General features: G+C 45.3%; 1 protein-coding gene across 1 annotated transcript in view; it reads left to right on the forward strand.

Annotated features, from left to right (window-relative positions):
- Positions 1-832: 832 nt before the first annotated feature.
- The window catches only part of CUL5 (cullin 5), a 271,181-nt gene continuing 254,239 nt past the window's right edge, over positions 833-17,774 (forward strand). The window contains exon 1 of the mRNA XM_030200261.1: positions 833-895. Coding sequence (XP_030056121.1) covers positions 872-895 — 24 coding nt within the window. The 5' untranslated portion in view covers positions 833-871. The remainder of the gene's footprint in view (positions 896-17,774) is intronic.

The following is a 17,774-nucleotide window of genomic DNA, read 5'->3' on the forward strand; positions in this document are numbered from 1 at the left end:
TAAGGCCAGACAAGTCACGTGATGCCCTCGCACACTCTGTGTACAGTGTTGCCAGGTGGGCGGTTTTACCGCCCAATTGGCGGTTTTCCGCGACCCGCCGGGTTGCGGTTTTTTGGGCGGCTTTTTGCCTTTTTCGGCCGCGGGGGGGGGGGGGGCGGGGTTAGTGACGTTTTTTGGGCGGGGTTAGTGACGTTTTGGGCGGGCCGATGACGTGGGAGGCGGGGCCGATGACGGGGAGGCGGGGCTGATGATGGGGAGGCGGGGCCGATGACAGGGGAGGCGGGGCCGGTGACGTGGGAGGTGGGGCCGGTGACGGCGGGGGCGGGGGGTGATGACGCGGGGGTGGGGGTGTCAGGGGCGGGGTTTGTGTTTGGGCGGGTTTTGGGCTGGTTTTTGGGCTGGATTGGGCTAGAAAAAAATTTTCCACCTGGCAACCCTGTGTATCCTCCCCAGAAGGGCTGCTCTCGCGACCGGTTATATAGAGATTGACGTTGTATGTGTGGTGGGGGCGCGTTGGATTGGAGTCTCGCTGTGGCCTCCTGGCTGCGGGATTGGGACAAGGGGTTAATAAGCCCTCCTTGGGTTGAAAGAGAGCTGGGTACCAGGAGTTAGTCTTCTCCGTGATGAAAAACTTCGCCTGTCTCACGGTGACGGTTCAGTCGGCGACAGAGATTTTCCCAATCCCTGCTATATCAGCTGAGCTAGTTAGCTTGTGGGACTAATGAGAGAAAAGCTGCTGCGAGCTTTCGGGATAGCACGAGTTGTGAGTGACGAGTGCCAAGAGGAGGAGATTTGCTGCCTGCGGCCCGCCCTTCTTCTCCGCCCCTCCCGATATCTCGCGAGACTCCGCGGGAGGATAAGTTGAGGGAATATGGCGACATCTAATTTGTTAAAGGTAAGCTTGTGCAGGATTAGCCGGTTGCAACCAGAGTGAAAGTAGTGGGGTGAGCGGTCGAGGGTTAGTACTACTGTTACGCTTATTCTTACAGTTCCCAAACCGAGGGGCTGGAGATACTGTTTAGCAAGGAGCGTGTGTGGCTGGGTAATAGGGCCTGTTCTCGCCGACTCTTGCTATTTATACAGTGCTTTCCGCAGCCCTCCAGCCAGCAGTTCTCCGCCAGCTAGGCGCCCCTGTGCAGTTACGCGGCTGGGGCTTCCTGCGTCGCCTCGTTAGCTGTTGTCCTTCAGGCTTTGCTGGAAGACGATATTATGATGCTGAGCTCCCAGCCTTAAGCTGTACCGCGTTTGCGTGCATAGAACACATTCCGAGGTGTGCATGTCATTGTCACGCTAGAAACTGATGATACAAAGCACGAATTTAAGTGGTGGTCGTTGGTCCAGGCACATGTGGCTAATCCGGAGTTTTTGGTTTCCTGTGCATTGTGATTAGGAGGGAACTTTGAAATAAATTAGATGATCGCCACAAACATCTAGTTAAGTTGTTGTGGGAAGGCCTAATATTCTTCTATAATAACAATTGGTAGGTAAATGTAGCAATGTGAATAACTACTTTTTAGTTGTAGAATAACTTTACTGCGATAAACGTATATGTTTTTGTATCATATAAAATGAGTATGTATGTATTAACGGCATACTTCTGATTTAGTTTAATTACTTCTGGCATAAGCAGGCGGGACTTCACCTATCTCACAGTACATGGCAGTAAAGTAGAGGAGTAGTGGTTAGCATAGGAGACAGAAAATTAGGGAAGCCTGGGTTTAAATCCCAGTGACACGCCTGTTAATTGTGGGCAAGTCATTCTGCTCTCTGTTGTCTTTAAACCTTACATTATAAGCTCTCTAGAGAAATGGCAATACCTACTGTAATTAAGTACATAAGTATTGCCATACTGGGAAAGACCAAAGGTCCATCAAGCCCAGCATCCTGTTTCCAACAGTGGCCAATCCAGGTCACAAATACCTGGCAAGATCCCAAAAAAGTACAAAACATTTTATACTGCCTATCTTGAACTAGTGAAATCCCATATTCAACGAAGTTACTGAATTAAATCCATAAACGGCAGCAAAAAGTTACTGAATTTGCATGTCTCTAAATTTGCGTAATTGTATTTATACTTATATTTGGTAATTTTGCCATGGTTATAGTTAATAAAATTAAGTTTTGTCAAGCTGCACCTGCTATACAGCACTGGGCATGGAGGATCATTGGATCAGGTACATATGGATAATCTAACTGCCTTTATGAAATTGAGAACTCAGAACATAAATGTTGCCATACTAGGACAGACCAAAGGTCTGTCAAACCCAGTATCCTGTCTCCCAACAGTGGCCAATCCAGGTCACAAGTACCTGGCAAGATCCCCAAACAGTAAAACAGATTTTATGCTGTTTAGCCTAGAACTAAGCAGTGGATTTTCCCAAGTCCACCTTAATGGTTTATGGACTTTTAGGAAATTATCCAAACCTTTTTTTAAACCCAGTTAAGCTAACTGCATTTACCACATTCTCTGGCAACAAAGTCCAGAGTTACACGTTGAGTGAAGAAATATTTTCTCCAGTTTGTTTTAAATTTACTATTTAACTTCATTGCGTGCCCCCCCCCCCCCTAGTCTTAGTATTGTTGGGAAGAGTAAACAAGCAGTTCATGTCTACCCTTCTACTCTCAGTTTTTTTATAGACTTCTATCTTATTTCCGCTCAGCCGGAGTGGAGGAGTGTCCTAGTGGTTAGGGTGGTGGACTTTGGTCCTGGGGAACTGAGTTCAATTCCCACTTCAGGCACAGGCAGCTCCTTGTGACTCTGGGCAAGTCACTTAACCCTCCATTGCCCCATGTAAGCCGCATTGAGCCTGCCATGAATGGGAAAGCGCGGGGTACGAATGTAACAAAAGAAAAGTTGAAGAGCCCTAGCCGCTTTTGCTTTTCCTCATAGGGAAGTCATCCTATCCCCTTTATCATTTTCATCACCCGTCTCTGTACTTTTTTTTTAAATTCTGGTATATTTTTTTGAGATGGGGTGACCAGAATTGCACACAGTATTTGAGGTGCAGTCATGTCATGTAGTAATACAAAGGCATAAAAATATTCTCATTTTTGTTTTTCCATTTCTTTCCTAATAATACCTAACATTCTATTTGCTTTCTTAGTCACTGCTGCACACTGGGCAGAGGGTTTTAACGTATCAACGATGACGCCTAGATCCTTTTTCTGAGCGATGATGCCTAATGTGGAACCTTGCATCACGTAGCAAGAAATGAATAAAACAGGATGAAGTTTTTATTAATGCAATGGCCAAATATGTATAAGTAGCCTGACTTACTATACCACCTTCACTCAAATTACCTAGTCTCACCCCATTCACTATACAATCAAAGCAGTTACAAGTGCAAAAAAAAAAAAAAATCAGACATGCTTACCTCCTGTGCTTGTCCCAAATCTTGGCTGGGCGCAACCCAGACCTCTGCCAGTAGCCCAAACTGGGGCTACCAAATCATTGTCTATATGTAGCATGTACAGATTTGTTGTCAGTGCTGTAGTATGTAAAGGGTACTGTTGGCAGGGAGAACAATTTCATTGACTGAAGGATGGTGTACTTTTGTTTCTGTACACTATTGTTCCTCATGGTAGGTGTACCCCATTCCTCTTTCTCCTGTTCCACCCCCCCCAAGCTGTTGCTTTAGTTGCAATATATTATTCCAGTGTTTCTTGAAAACCCAATCTGCTGATGACCAGTTTGTTTATGCTGATAGCTATGTACTGATCTTTCTTCAGTTTTCTGAGACCTGCTGCCATAACATAATATCTGCACTATTCGTTCTGGATATGCTAATTGAGGAAAAGATCTGTGAGTGTCCTTTTCTGAATATGATAATAACATGTTAATCAACTATCAGGAATTCATTGCCACTGTTGTCGCATTTTTGCTGGCCTATGTGAGCAAGTTTTCAGTCTTGACTCAGTGTTCTGTATATCCTAAGTTCACAATAAAGAAAGCCAGCAATAATTTTGTACACACAGTTGCTAGGCACGTGCGCTACCTTATGTGTGCACGCACAGCTTAGAGCAGGGGTTCTCAACCCAGGCCTCAGACACACTCAGGCAGTCAGGTTTTTCAGTGAACCCACAATGAATATGCAGGGGAGAGATTTGTATGGCCTACCTCCATTGTATGCAAATTTGTCATGCATATTCATTGTGAGTATTCTGAAAATCTGACTGGCTGGGTGTGTTCTGAGGACTGAGTTGAGAACCCTTGGTTTAGAGGGAACACTGGTCACTGCCCTTAAGTCGGCAGTGCTCAAATGGATCACTACCATCTCTTGGTGTTTGTCTGAGTTGTCATAATAAAATCCATGAGTTCAGTTTAGAGCATATCCCATCACCTCAACCACAGGATCTGAACTTCATCAAGAGATAATCGTGAGAGCTCCCCATATGGATGTTGTGCTATCCTTGTAACTTTTCAATATACATAAGAATGATCTGCTACCGTATTGGCCCATCATGGAACAGAAAAATGCACTTTGAAAATGATTATTTCTTCAGATTTACAACATTCAGTCAGTTGTGTTACCAGTATTTGTTGAGCAGGTCCACATGGATGGCACTGGAGTGGATGCTTACTTGCTATGGGTTTTAAACTGGAATATGTCAAAAGAGACCTATCCGTATTGAAGGTGTGTCTATGTTGATTGGCTCTTGCTAATTTCCCATAGCTTCAATGGCATCTTCTTGACTGAGCCTTTGGGAAAGGAATTAGATATGCAGTTCTACATTCCAGGGATATGCTTAGCTCTGGTTGTAATGTTTAATTGAACATTTTTAGCACAAACTTCCTCAATAGCTTTGTTTATTATCTTCCCCTCCACCATTCCATCCCCATGTTGTTGGGCCAAAAAGGGGATTCATCCATCCTGTGGGCAATTATCCCAAATATGCAGGATTACAGAAAAAGTGATCAGTTCCAAAAGTGCAGTGTTTGTTTTGTTACATTTGTACCCCGCGCTTTCCCACTCATGGCAGGCTCAATGCGGCTTACGTGGGGCAATGGAGGGTTAAGTGACTTGCCCAGAATCACAAGTTAACAAGCAAGCGCATTGTCCACTTATGAATGTGGTTATAGAACAACCCAGTTCACTCCCAGGCTCTTGTCTGCTGTATCCAAATAGAATTCCAGGTTCCACCTGGAGTTTCAGAGCCTGCCATAGCAAGAGATCATTGTAGTGTTGCAGAAATGTGCTAGATGCCTAGGTACCCTCTGAGAAATACATAGTAAACATAGTAGATGACGGCAGAAAAGGACCTGCACGGTCCTTCCAGTCTGCCCAAGAAGATAAATTCATATGTGCTACTTTTTTATTTGTACTGTCCTCTTCAGGGCACAGACCGTATAAGTCTGGCCAGCCCTATCCCTGCCTCCCAACCACCAGCTCTGGCACAGACTGTATAAGTCTGCCCAGCACTAGCCCCGCTTCCCAACCACCAGCTCTGCCACCCATTCTAGGATAAGCTCCTGAGGATCCCTTCCTTCTGCACAGGATTCCTTTATGTTTATCCCACGCATGGTTGAGTTCTGTTACCGTTTTCATCTCCACCACCTCCCGCGGGAGGGCATTCCAAGCATCCACTACCCTCTCAGTGAAAAAATACTTCCTGACATTCTTCTTGAGTCTGCCCCCCTTCAATCTCATTTCATGCCCTCTCGTTCTACCGCCTTCCCTTCACCGGAAAAGGTTCGTTTGCGGATTAATACCTTTCAAATATTTGAACGTCTGTATCATATCACCCCTGTTCCTCCTTTCCTCCAGGGTATACATGTTCAGGTCCGCAAGTCTCTCCTCATACGTCTTGTAACGCAAATCCCATACCATCCTTGTAGCTTTTCTTTGCACCGCTTCAATTCTTTTTACATCCTTAGCAAGATACGGCCTCCAAAACTGAACACAATACTCCAGGTGGGGCCTCACCAACGACTTGTACAGGGGCATCAACACCTCTTTTCTTCTGCTGGTCACACCTCTCTCTATACAGCCTAGTAACCTTCTAGCCACGGCCACCACCTTGTCACACTGTTTCATCGCCTTCAGATCCTCAGATACTATCACCCCAAGATCCCTCTCCCCATCCGTACCTAGCAGACTCTCACCGCCTAACACATACGCCTCTCTTGGATTTCTACTCCCTAAGTTCATCACTTTGCATTTCTTCGCATTGAATTTTAATTGCCAAACCTTAGACCATTCTTCTAGCTTTTTCAGATCCTTTTTCATGTTTTCCACTCCCTCCAGGGTGTCCACTGTGTTACAAATCTTAGTATCATCCGCAAATAGGCAAACTTTACCTTCTAACCCTTCGGCAATGTCACTCACAAATATATTTGAACAGAATCGGCCCCAGCACCGATCCCTGAGGCACTCCACTACTCACCTTTCCCTCCTCCGAGCGAACTCCATTCACCACCACCCTCTGGCGCCTGTCCGTCAACCAGTTCCTAATCCAGTTCACCACTTTGGGTCCTATCTTCAGCCCATCCAGTTTATTTAAGAGCAATGATGTGGTCTGTATGCATCCTTCTTGAGCTTGGTCTTCAAAAGGGACCCTTGCCTGTTGGGGATCATTGTGCAGTGAAAATTCAGCATATTAGGTTTTGTGTTGCATCCAGGGTTATCTTTCATTGTCTTCTAGAGCAGTGTTTCCCTAGTCTAGTCCTGGAGTACCCCTTGCCAGTCAGGTTTTCAGGGTAACGACAATGAATATGCATGAGATGTTTGCATTCAGGATAGCTACAATGAATATGCATGAGAGATTGCATATAATAGAGGCAGTGTATGCAAATCTATTTCATGCATATTCATTGTGATTGTCCTGAAAACCCAACTGGCAAGGGGTACTACTCCAGGACTGGACTTGGTAAACACTGTTCTAGAGCACTTTTTTTTTTTTTCAACCAGTCCTCAGGGACTGCCTAGCGAGTTGGGTTTTCAGGATATCCACAATGAATGTGCTTGAGAGAGATTTGCATGCATTGCCTTCTTGGTATGCAAATCTCTCATGCATATTCATTGTGGATAGCCTGAAAACCTGACTTTTGTATAATAATGCTTTAAAGCCCTCTCATGGAGGCATTCCTAGCCAGTTGGGTTTTCAGGATTAACACAATATGTATATGAGAGATTTGCATGCAATTGGTCTTCAATATATTAATCATTTCTGTCTAAACTTCAGATGGTGCAGAATATCGCTGCCTGCCTGATTCATAAAGTACCAAAGTTTGAAAGGACATTCCCGCTATTAGCAAGGTTGCATTGGCTTCCTGTTGAGGCATAATAAGTTTTTAAAGTTAAGTACATTTGTTTTTTTCAAATTACGGAATTGCACCTTGCTATATGCAAGGACTTATTCAGCTATCTAATAGGATCTCTGATCCTCAGTCTAGGAACTTTCTCGATCATTTCCAAGTTGTAGGAACATTGTTTATAAATCTTCTCATTCAATCAGTTTTTATTATTTTGCATCTCACTGGTTGAATGCTTTTGCCATCTGAAATCAGGCTTCTTGTATCCTATAGATTGTTTGAAAGGCACTGGAATCTTTATTTAGGAGATTTTTGGATTTATGAGACTTTTTTTGTCCTTCCATAATTCTGTTGTGCATATTTAGCTTTTTACAAAGTGTAAGCCACATTGAACTTTGCAGATAATATGGTACAGAAATGGCTAATAATATAATGTCTATAAGTCACACTGAATTGTAGTAAGGCAGGGATTCTTAATCCAGTTCTCAGGACACACACAGCCAGTCGGGTTTTCAGGATACCTACAATGAATATGCATGAGAGAGATTTGTATACAAATTTATCTCATGCATATTCATTGTGGGTATCTTGAAAACCCGACTGGGTTGAGAACCCCTGGAGTAAGGCCAAGGAACCCAGTATCGTGTACTGATACAAGTACCAGGCAGATCCCAAAAAGTAGATTCAGTTTTTCATAGCTCATTTCGTTGTATGTGTAGTGTTTTGTCGGGTTTAATTTTGTATTGTTTTATAGTTTTTTGTTTTACTTTGGTAGGTGATTGTATTGTTTGATTTTCTTCAGTGAGTTGTGAACCAATTTGAATTGTAGATTAGTGATACATAAATATTATTTAAGTAAATGACAAAGCACTACTAATCATTACTCACTCTGCTGCTCCCCAGTATCTCTCCACACTCGTCCTTCCCTACACCCCTTCCAGTGCACTCTGCTCCATGGATAAATCCTTCTTATCTGTTCCCTTTCCACTACTGCCAACTCCAGACTTGCACCCTACGCCTGGAATAAACTTCCTGAGCCCCTACGTCTTGCCCCATCCTTTGCCACCTTTAAATCTAGACTGAAAGCCTACCTCTTTAACATTGCTTTTGACTCGTAACCACTTGTAACCACTCGCCTCCACCTACCCTCCTCTCCTCCTTCCTGTACACATTAATTGATTTGATTTGCTTACTTTATTTTTTGTCTATTAGATTGTAAGCTCTTTGAGCAGGGACTGTCTTTCTTCTATGTTTGTGCAGCGCTGCGTATGCCTTGTAGCGCTTTAGAAATGCTAAATAGTAGTAGTAGTAATTTCTATAGCGCTACTAAATGTACGCAACACTGAACACATTATATGCAGGTACTTTCTCTGTCCCTAGAGGGCTTACAGTCTAAGTTGTGTGTGTTTGGGGTTTTTTTTGTACCTGGGGCAGTGGAGGGGTAAATGACTTTCCCAAGGCCACAAGGAGTTGCAGTGGGAATCGAACCCAGGTCACCAGGATCAAAGCCTGCTGCACTAACCATTAGGTTACTCCTCCACTTAAGTCATCACTTAATCTTTCTGCTGCTTTTTTTTTTTTTAATGAATATTTAGCCCAGGCGCTTATCTACATCTCTGAACCAAGCTATAGTTGCTTGACCACATCCTCTGGCAGTAAGTTCTACAGCTTAATCATGCACTACATGAAAATACTTTATATGATTTTTTTTTTTTTTTTGTGAGCTGATTTTTTTTTTTCTTTTAGTTTCATGGAATGTCCAGTTTTATCATTTGAAAGGTGGTATCTCCTCTGTTGTCCCTTCCAAACTGAAGAGCCCTTACCTGTTTAGCCTTTGCTGCAGTAATCCTGTTTATACTGAATGGCAGTATCAAATCCTGTTAGGGACCAAAGCTGGGTTATTACTGTTATACTTGCCTGTTGAGACCATACTGATCTCAGACAGATCTAAGCCTTCATCAAGGAAGACATGGATGCTAAGCAGTCCATGGGATGACATCTGCACACCTAAGTCCTTAACAACCTATGTCCATGGCATGGGTTTTCCAGCAAAACAATCTGCCCCTTTGGTTGTAGTCCATTCTATTCACAATCAGCAAAAATAGTGATCTTCAACTCTGTAGATAAATATGACACAGGAGGGAAAAAAAGACTTACTACTACTTAACATTTCTAAAGCGCTACTAGGGTTACGCAGCGCTGTACAATTTAACATAGAAGCACAGTCCCTGCTCAAAGAGCTTACAATCTAAAGGACACGTGAACAGTCAGTCTGATAGGGGCAGTCTGGATTTCCTGAAAAGTAAGAGTTAGGTGCCGAACGCAGCATTGAAGAGGTGGGCTTTAAGCAAAGACTTGAAGATGGGCAGGGAGGGGGCTTGGCGTAAGGCCTCGGGAAGGCTGTTCCAAGCATAGGGTGAGGCGAGGCAGAATGAGCGGCGCCTGGAGTTGGCGGTGGTGGAGAAGGGTAATGAGAGGAGGGATTTGTCCTGTGAACGGAGGTTTTGGGCGGGAACATAAGGGGAGGTAAGGGTAGTGAGGGGTAGCAGACTGAGTGCATTTGTAGGTAAGAAGGAGAAGCTTGAACTGAATGCGGTATCTGATTGGAAGCCAGTGAAGTGACCTGAGGAGAGGGGTGATATGAGTATATCGGTTTTGGCGGAATATAAGACATGCAGCAGAGTTCTGAACAGATTGAAGGGGGGATAGGTGGCTAAGTGGGAGGCCGGTGAGGAGAAAGTTGAGGTAGTCAAGGCGAGAGGTAATGAGAGCGTGGACGAGAGTACGGGTGGTGTGTTCAGAGAGGAAAGGGCGAATTTTGCTGATGTTAAAGAGGAAGAAGCGACAGGTCTTGGCTATCTGCTGGATATGCGCAGAGAAGGAGAGGGAGGAGTCAAAGATGACTCCGAGGTTGCGGGCAGATGAGACGGGGAGGATGAGGGTGTTATCAACTGAGATAGAAAGTGGAGGAAGAGGAGAAGTGGGTTTTGGTGGAAAGACGACGAGCTCGGTCTTGGACATGTTCAGTTTCAGGTGGTGGTTGGACATCCAGGCCGCAATGTCGGATAAGCAGGCTGATACCTTTGCCTGGGTCTCCGCGGTGATGTCTGGTGTGGAGAGATACAGCTGGGTGTCATCAGCATAGAGATGGTACTGGAAACCATGAGATGAGATCAGGGAGCCCAGGGAAGAGGTGTAGATTGAGAAGAGAAGGGGTCCAAGGACAGATCCCTGGGGAACACCAACAGATAGCGGGATGGGGTGGAGGAGGATCCATGAGAGTGAACTCTGAAAGTGCGGTGGGAGAGATAGGAGGAGAACCAGGAGAGGACAGAGCCCTGGAACCCAAATGAGGACAGTGTGGCAAGAAGTAAATCATGATTGACAGTGTCAAAAGCGGCGGATAGATCGAGGAGGATGAGGATGGAGTAGTGGCCTCTGGATTTGGCAAGGAACAGGTCATTACAGACTTTAGAGAGTGCTGTTCTGTCGCGTGTAGAGGGCGAAAACCGGATTGAAGTGGATCGAGGATGGCATGAGAGGAGAGAAAATCAAGGCAGTTGCTGTGAACGGCGCGCTCAAGTATTTTGGAGAGGAAGGGTAGGAGGGAGATGGGGCGGTAGTTGGAGGGACAGGTAGGGTCAAGTGATGGTTTTTTGAGGAGAGGTATGACAACGGCGTGCTTAAAGGTGTCATGGACAGTTGCAGTGGAGAGAGAGAGGTTGAGGATATGACAGATGGAGGGGGTGACAGTATGAGAGATGGTGTTAAGTAGGTTGGTGGGGATGGGATCAGAAGAGCAGGTGGTGCATTTCGAGGAGGAAATAAGGTGAGCGGTTTCCTCCTCGGTGATGTCGGGAAAGGAGGAGAAGGAGGCCTGGGTTGATTGGTTGAAGGAGAGGGTTGAAGGGTGAAGAGGAGGAGATGGCTTGGTAGTGAACTCAAGGTTGATCTTTTGCACCTTGTCGCAGAAGCAATCGGCCAGTGATTGAGGAGAGAGTGAGGGGGTGGGTGGGAGCAGAGGGCACTTTAAGGAGGCAGTTAAGGGTGGCGAAGAGACGACGGGGGTTGGAGCTGAGAGAATTGGTCAAATGGGTGTAATAATCCTGTTTGGCAAGGAATAGGGAGGAGTGGAAGGAGGATAGCATGAATTTGTAGTGAAGGAAATCTGAATGGGTGCGGGATTTCCTCCAGAGGCGTTCAGCAGATCGGGCGCAGGAGCGAAGGTAATGGATGCAAGGGGTCAGCCATGGCTGGGGAGTAGTACGCTTAGTGGGACGTGAGGTGAATGGTGCGAGGGTGTCCAGAGCAGAGGAGAGAGTGGCATTGTAAGCGGAGACAGCCTTGTCGACAGACTCGGAGGACATGATGGAGGGGAGGAGATTAGAAATACTAGAGGATAGGGTGGGAGGGTCAATAGCCTGGAGATTCCTGGAGGTAGTGGTTAAAGTTGGGCGGAGCTGGGGTCTGACCAACTTGTAACAACATTGTCAAAGCCAACTCGCTATAATCAATCACTGGTCTTTAAATAAAGCCTCGTGGTGTTTATATCTTCCAAAATTGTCTCTTGAATTTAGAGCTTTAAAGTTCAATTTTATAGTGTTTTTTAATTCACTTGCACTTGTGCTGGCATTTACTACATTTCTTCATAAACTGGAACCCATGCAGAAAAAAGAACAGCACTTATCTGCATTTAAACATCCCGATGGGGACTCGTTTCATTATGAGCTTCTTCAGGGGATGATAGGTGCTTTGTAATTACCAAATAGTTAGCCTTCCATCTCTTTGGTCCCGCCGATAGAAGGATACATTTTTGGTAATTACACAGCACCTATTGTCCGCTGAAGAAGCTCATACTGAAACAGGTTCTTCTCAGGATGTTTAATTGCAGATAAAAGTGCTGTTCTTTTTTCTGAGTGGGTTCCAGTTTATGAAGAAATTTGGTAAGTGCCAGCATAAGTGCAAGTGAATAAATTTGTAAGAAAAAAAAATTGAACTTCAAAAGTTATAAATGCAAGAGACAATTTTGGAACATAAAAAGACCAGTGATTGAATACAGTGAGTTGGCTGCAACGATGTTGTTACAAGTTGTGCAGTCCCCAGTTTCTGAGGTTTTTTTTTTCCCCTCCTTTGGTGGTCTGAATTGTCATATTCAGATCACTATTTTTTGCTGATTTAAGTTTTCAATATTTGTTCATAGTGATCAGATCCTTTTTTGTTGTAAAGAGGTCTGCCCTATTCACCTACAATTATTTGAAATTGGACATATTTAGTTACAGCTTTTGTTTCTGCAACCATTCAAATACTTGTTCTAAACATCTATGTTAATTTCTCTGACTGGCCCTGGCCTACTACTTACACAGGTATAGGAGAAAGTGGGATGTTTGACCACGGAAAACCAAAGACTGGAGGGATTGATTCTTAAAACAGTTGTTTATTGATGAAAAAAGACTCGACACAAATGTTGTGTTTCAGCTGTTAGGCCTGCATCAGGAGTCTACAAAACACTCATATACATGTATAGATTAATAAAAGACGATAACTATACAGATATAAAATCAAGATTGCAGATAAAACATTAAAACATAAATATTAAAAATATTTTAAAAATATTAGTTTTTTATAAAAAAAAATAACAGACCAAATAATAATAATAAAAGTGCAAGCTAAGAACTAATCAAATATAAAGGTAATCAGATAAAGAAAATATCAGTTTTTGTGTACATAATTCTATGCATAACCATACAACATTTATATATGTATTTACACATAAAATACTCGTTTCAACCATAAAAATAAAAATAGTACGTTGAAGGAGAAGATGTGTACAAACCCTTATGGATAAGTAAGGAAAATTATTAATGAATTAATAAAACATATAGATTAAAGATGCAGAACGTATGGATAAATTATGTCTAAACGAAGTGTTAAAAATATATATGTTTATGTAGGACAAAAGCTAATCGAAGCCACTTGACGCAATCCGTTTGGATTATAAACTATTTTGTTTTGATTTTTTTTTACTTTTTATTTTTAAAATTTTCAATTTTCAATTTTTATTTGTTTTTTTATTTTACTTTCAACTATTTTTTCAATTTCTAGATTCCATATACAGATTTGAAACGATACCCACCTTTACGTTTCATTACCAATGTTTTTTATAAATCAGCATTTTTTTTATAATTGTTGCTCATGACATTAAGCATTTAAATCAAACCTATAAATGGCAAGTGACCGACTCACCTGCAAATGCGCAGTAGAGACTTCCCTCTCCCGCCCCCGCGTCAAGACGTGATGACGGGAGGGGGAGGGGGCGGGACAGAGAGGGAAACTGCGCGGAAGGGGAGGGAGGGAACCGCTGACGTCGCTACTGCTCCCCCCCCCCAAGGTAGCCGCTACCGCCCCCCCCCCCCCGGAGTCGCCACCACCCCCCCCCTTCACCCGGCCCGGGCCCTCTCTTCGTTATTCAACTTACAGCAGCGCCGAAACAGCAGCAAGCAGCAGCTCCCGTTAGCCTTCCTTCACTGCCTGTGCCCCGCCCTCGCCGACGTGACGTCACACGAGGGCGGGCACAGGCAGTGAAGGAACTAGGCCAACGGGAGCTGCTGCTTGCTGCTGTTTCGGCGCTGCTGTAAGTTGAATAACGAAGAGAGGGCCCGGGCCGGGTGAAGGGGGGGGTGGTGGCGACTCCGGCGTGGGGGGGGCGGTAGCGGCTACCTTGGGGGGGGAGGGGACATGGGAGGTCTCAGAAAGAGGGGGGCCTTGGAGCTGGGAGGGCTGGACTGAAGGGGGCCTTCCAGCTGGCTGGGAAGAAGGGGGGGGCCTTGGAACTGGGAGGGAGGAAAGGGGGCCTTGGGAGCTGGGGGGGCCTGGGGCCTTGGAACTGGGAGGGAGGGCAGGGGGGACTTGCAGCTGGGAAGGGGGGAGGACTGGAGCCTTGGAGCTGGGAGGGAGGGCAGGGGGGCCCTTACAGTTGTGAGGGAGACCCTTACAGTTGTGAGGGAGAGCAGGGGGCCTTGGAACTGGGAGGGAGGGAAGGGGGCCTTGGGAGCTGGGGGGGCCTTGCAGCTGGGAAGGGGGGAGGACTGGAGCTGGGAAGGAGGGCAGGGGGGCCCTTACAGTTGTGAGGGAGAGCAGGGGGCCTTGGAACTGGGAGGGAGGGAGGGAAGGGGGCCTTGGGAGCTGGGAGGGCCTGGGGCCTTGGAACTGGGAGGGAGGGAGGGCGGGGGGTCTTGCAGCTGGGAAGGGGGGAGGACTGGAGCCTTGGAGCTGGGAGGGAGAGCAGGGGGGCCCTTACAGTTGTGAGGGAGAGCAGGGGGCCTTGGAACTGGGAGGGAGGGAAGGGGGCCTTGGGAGCTGGGGGGAGGGCGGGAAGGGGGCCTTGGGAGCTGGGGGAGAGGGCCTGGGGCCTTGGAACTGGGAGGCAGGGAAGGGCGCCTTGGGAGCTGGGGGGGAGGGCCTGGGGCCTTGGAACTGGGAGGGAGGGAGGGCAGGCAGGGGGCCTTGCAGCTGGGAAGGGGGGAGGACTGGAGCCTTGGAGCTGGGAGGGAGGGCAGGGGGCCCCTTACAGTTGTGAGGGAATGGGGCCCCTTACAGTTGTGAGGGAGAGCAGGGGGCCTTGGAACTGGGAGGGAGGGAGGGAGGGCAGGGGGCCTTGGGAGCTGGGGGGGAGGGCCTGGGGCCTTGGAACTGGGAGGGAGGGAGGGCAGGGGGCCTTGCAGCTGGGAAGGGGGGAGGACTGGAGCCTTGGAGCTGGGAGGGAGGGACAGAGGGGGCCTTGGAGCTGGCAGGGAAGGAGGATGGCAGGGGGCCTTGCAGCTGCAACGGGAGGGGGGCCTTGGGAAAAAAAACATTCCAATACGCGCCCGTTTTAACGGGCTTAACGGCTAGTTATCTTTATATTTCACAGAATTACATATATTCAATACAACAGTATCCTCTGTAATGAGATACATTTGAGAGAAGGTATAGAGACATATATGATGTGCATAGAGGGAGAGGTATGTGTACATGTATATATGAATGCATATGTGTGTGTATATATGTGTGTATATATATATATACACGTATATAACCTTTTTTGTCCTACATAAATACATACATATTTTTAACACTTCGTTTAGACATAATTTATCCATGCGCTCTGTATCTTTAATCTATATGTTTTATTAATTAATGATTTTACTTACTTATCCATAAGGGTTTGTACACATCTTCTCCTTCAACATACTATTTTTATTTTTATGGTTGAAACGAGTATTTTATGTGTAAATACATATATAAATGTATGGTTATGCATAGAATTATATACACAAAAATTGCTATTTTCTTTATCTGATTACCTTTACATTTGATTAGTTCTTAGCTTGCACTTTTATTATTATTATTTGGTCTATATACATATAAAAAATTTTTTAAATATTTGTTTTATCTGCAATCTTGATTTTATATCTGTATAGTCATTGTCTTTTATTAATCTGTATGTGTCTATGTGTATTTTGTAGACTCCTGATGCAGGCCTAACAGCCGAAACACAACGTTTGTGTTGTCTTTTTTTCATCAATAAACAACTGTTTTAAGAATCAATCCCTCCAGTCTTTGGTTTTCCATGGTCAAACATCCCACTTTCTCCTATACCTGTATTCTCTTGTGGAGCGTTCGAGTTCTCCGCTTGTTGCGGATTATCTGGACTACTACTTACACAGGTCATGGAACTGGAATATCAGCTGCATATAGTGTTATTCCAGCTACTACAAAGAGGAAATCTACTAATCAGTCTGATTTGTTTTGACTCTGTTGTCATCTCAGGTATCAAGTACATTAAAGAGCGGACTGTATTGAAACACAAATATTATATTGAGCAGCTCAAGGGATGGGAATGGGACTTGATATACTGCCTTTCTGTGGTTTTTTTTTTTTTGGCAACTATATTCAAAGCAGTTTATATAGTACATACAGGTACTTATTTGTACCTGGGGCAGTGGAAGGTTAAGTGACTTGTCCAGAGTCACAAGGAGCTGCAGTGGGAATCAAACCCAGTTCCCCAGGATCAAAGTCCACTGCACTAACCACTAGGCTACTCCTCCACCAAGGGGGGGGGGGGGGTATGTTTATCAAAATTGACATGATGTTGACATGTAAATCTCAAGGGAAAACTGGATGTATTAATAGCAGCCTATAGGCAGAGAACAATGTCAGCTTTGGCCATTAGAGCTCATTGACCACAAGATCTTAGCAAACTTATTTACACTGTCAAAAATTGATACTGTACCTTGTTCTCGTTCTGTACAGTCTGGTTATTTACTGAATCTCCCACCTGGAATAAGAGGTTATGACTGACCCAGATTTGACTTTCCTTAGTGTATGCAGTAGATGAATCCAAGAACTGGTGGGTTGTGTCCATCTACCAGCAGGTGGAGATAGAGATTAGAAAGCTAAAGGCACCGATACCAGACGGCCAGCTCCTCCTTCATCTCAGTACATCTCTATCTCCAGCAGGTGGTGGACGGTGCTTCAGCAGCTCCTGGATTTGTCTGTTGGGGATACTCCTGGGTCCTGTGGGCCAGTTGAGTTTAGGGGTGTCTGGCTAGTGGTGCCAACTTTGGGGGCATACTCAGTCTTCTGGGTCCCTGCTTCACCCTTCTCCCCCCTTGCCTCCCGGTCTTTAGAACTCCAGTCTTCCTCACCAGTTAAAAAAAAAAACAAACAAAAAACCCAAGAGAGCTCCTTTGCCTTCATTCGGTGTTAAAAAAAACAAATCGAAACAGAAGATTTCTGACAGGACCGGGCAGTACAGGGTTTCCCTGTCTTAGTGCTGTGCTTTGTCTGTGTGCTGGTTAGGCAGCAGGCTGCTGCGCTTGTGGGACTCTGCTTCTTCTCCGGAGACATCTGCTGTTCAGCGAGTACCTACCTTTCTCTTTTCGGCGCGGTTGTTCCGTTCTTTAATATGGATGACGCCGGCATTTGAAAGCTGTTCCTGCTGCGATAGCAGATGCTCTGCAGTGGGACTCTGAGTGGTGGTGTGTTTGAACGCTGGGGAGGGAAGTGCTGAAGTTCCCCTTCCCCGAGCAGCCTTTTCCCACGCTACAATTGCGGGATCGCGTGCCTTTTTTATAGCGCGACCCTCTCTTTTCTCCTGATATCAGCCCTGCGGCCTAGATGTGGGGGGAGGGGCGGCTTCTCCTAAAGCATCTTGTTTTCCATTAGAGACTGCTGGTACAGGGGATTCCCCTTTATTTTCTCCAGCCTTTGGTTTCCTTTACTAAAATCACTGTTGAGTCAGAAACGTTTTGCATGTAGCTAGGGCAGTGGCACAAATTCTTCTCAAACTGCCCCCACTATGCAAGGGGATCCAGGGGAAGAACAGAACTACTTTAAACTGTTTCTATATATTCTGAGCAGGATGTCCTGTGCTCTGGGACCCTTAATTTGAACCTTTCTTAAAACTACAAGATAATGAGAGGCAATTCTTTTTTATTATTTGCCAAGTGTAATTTACAATTACAAATGCTAGTTTCTCATG

The sequence above is a fragment of the Microcaecilia unicolor genome, chromosome 4 (assembly GCF_901765095.1).
Source record: "Microcaecilia unicolor chromosome 4, aMicUni1.1, whole genome shotgun sequence".
Classification (NCBI taxonomy): domain Eukaryota; kingdom Metazoa; phylum Chordata; class Amphibia; order Gymnophiona; family Siphonopidae; genus Microcaecilia; species Microcaecilia unicolor.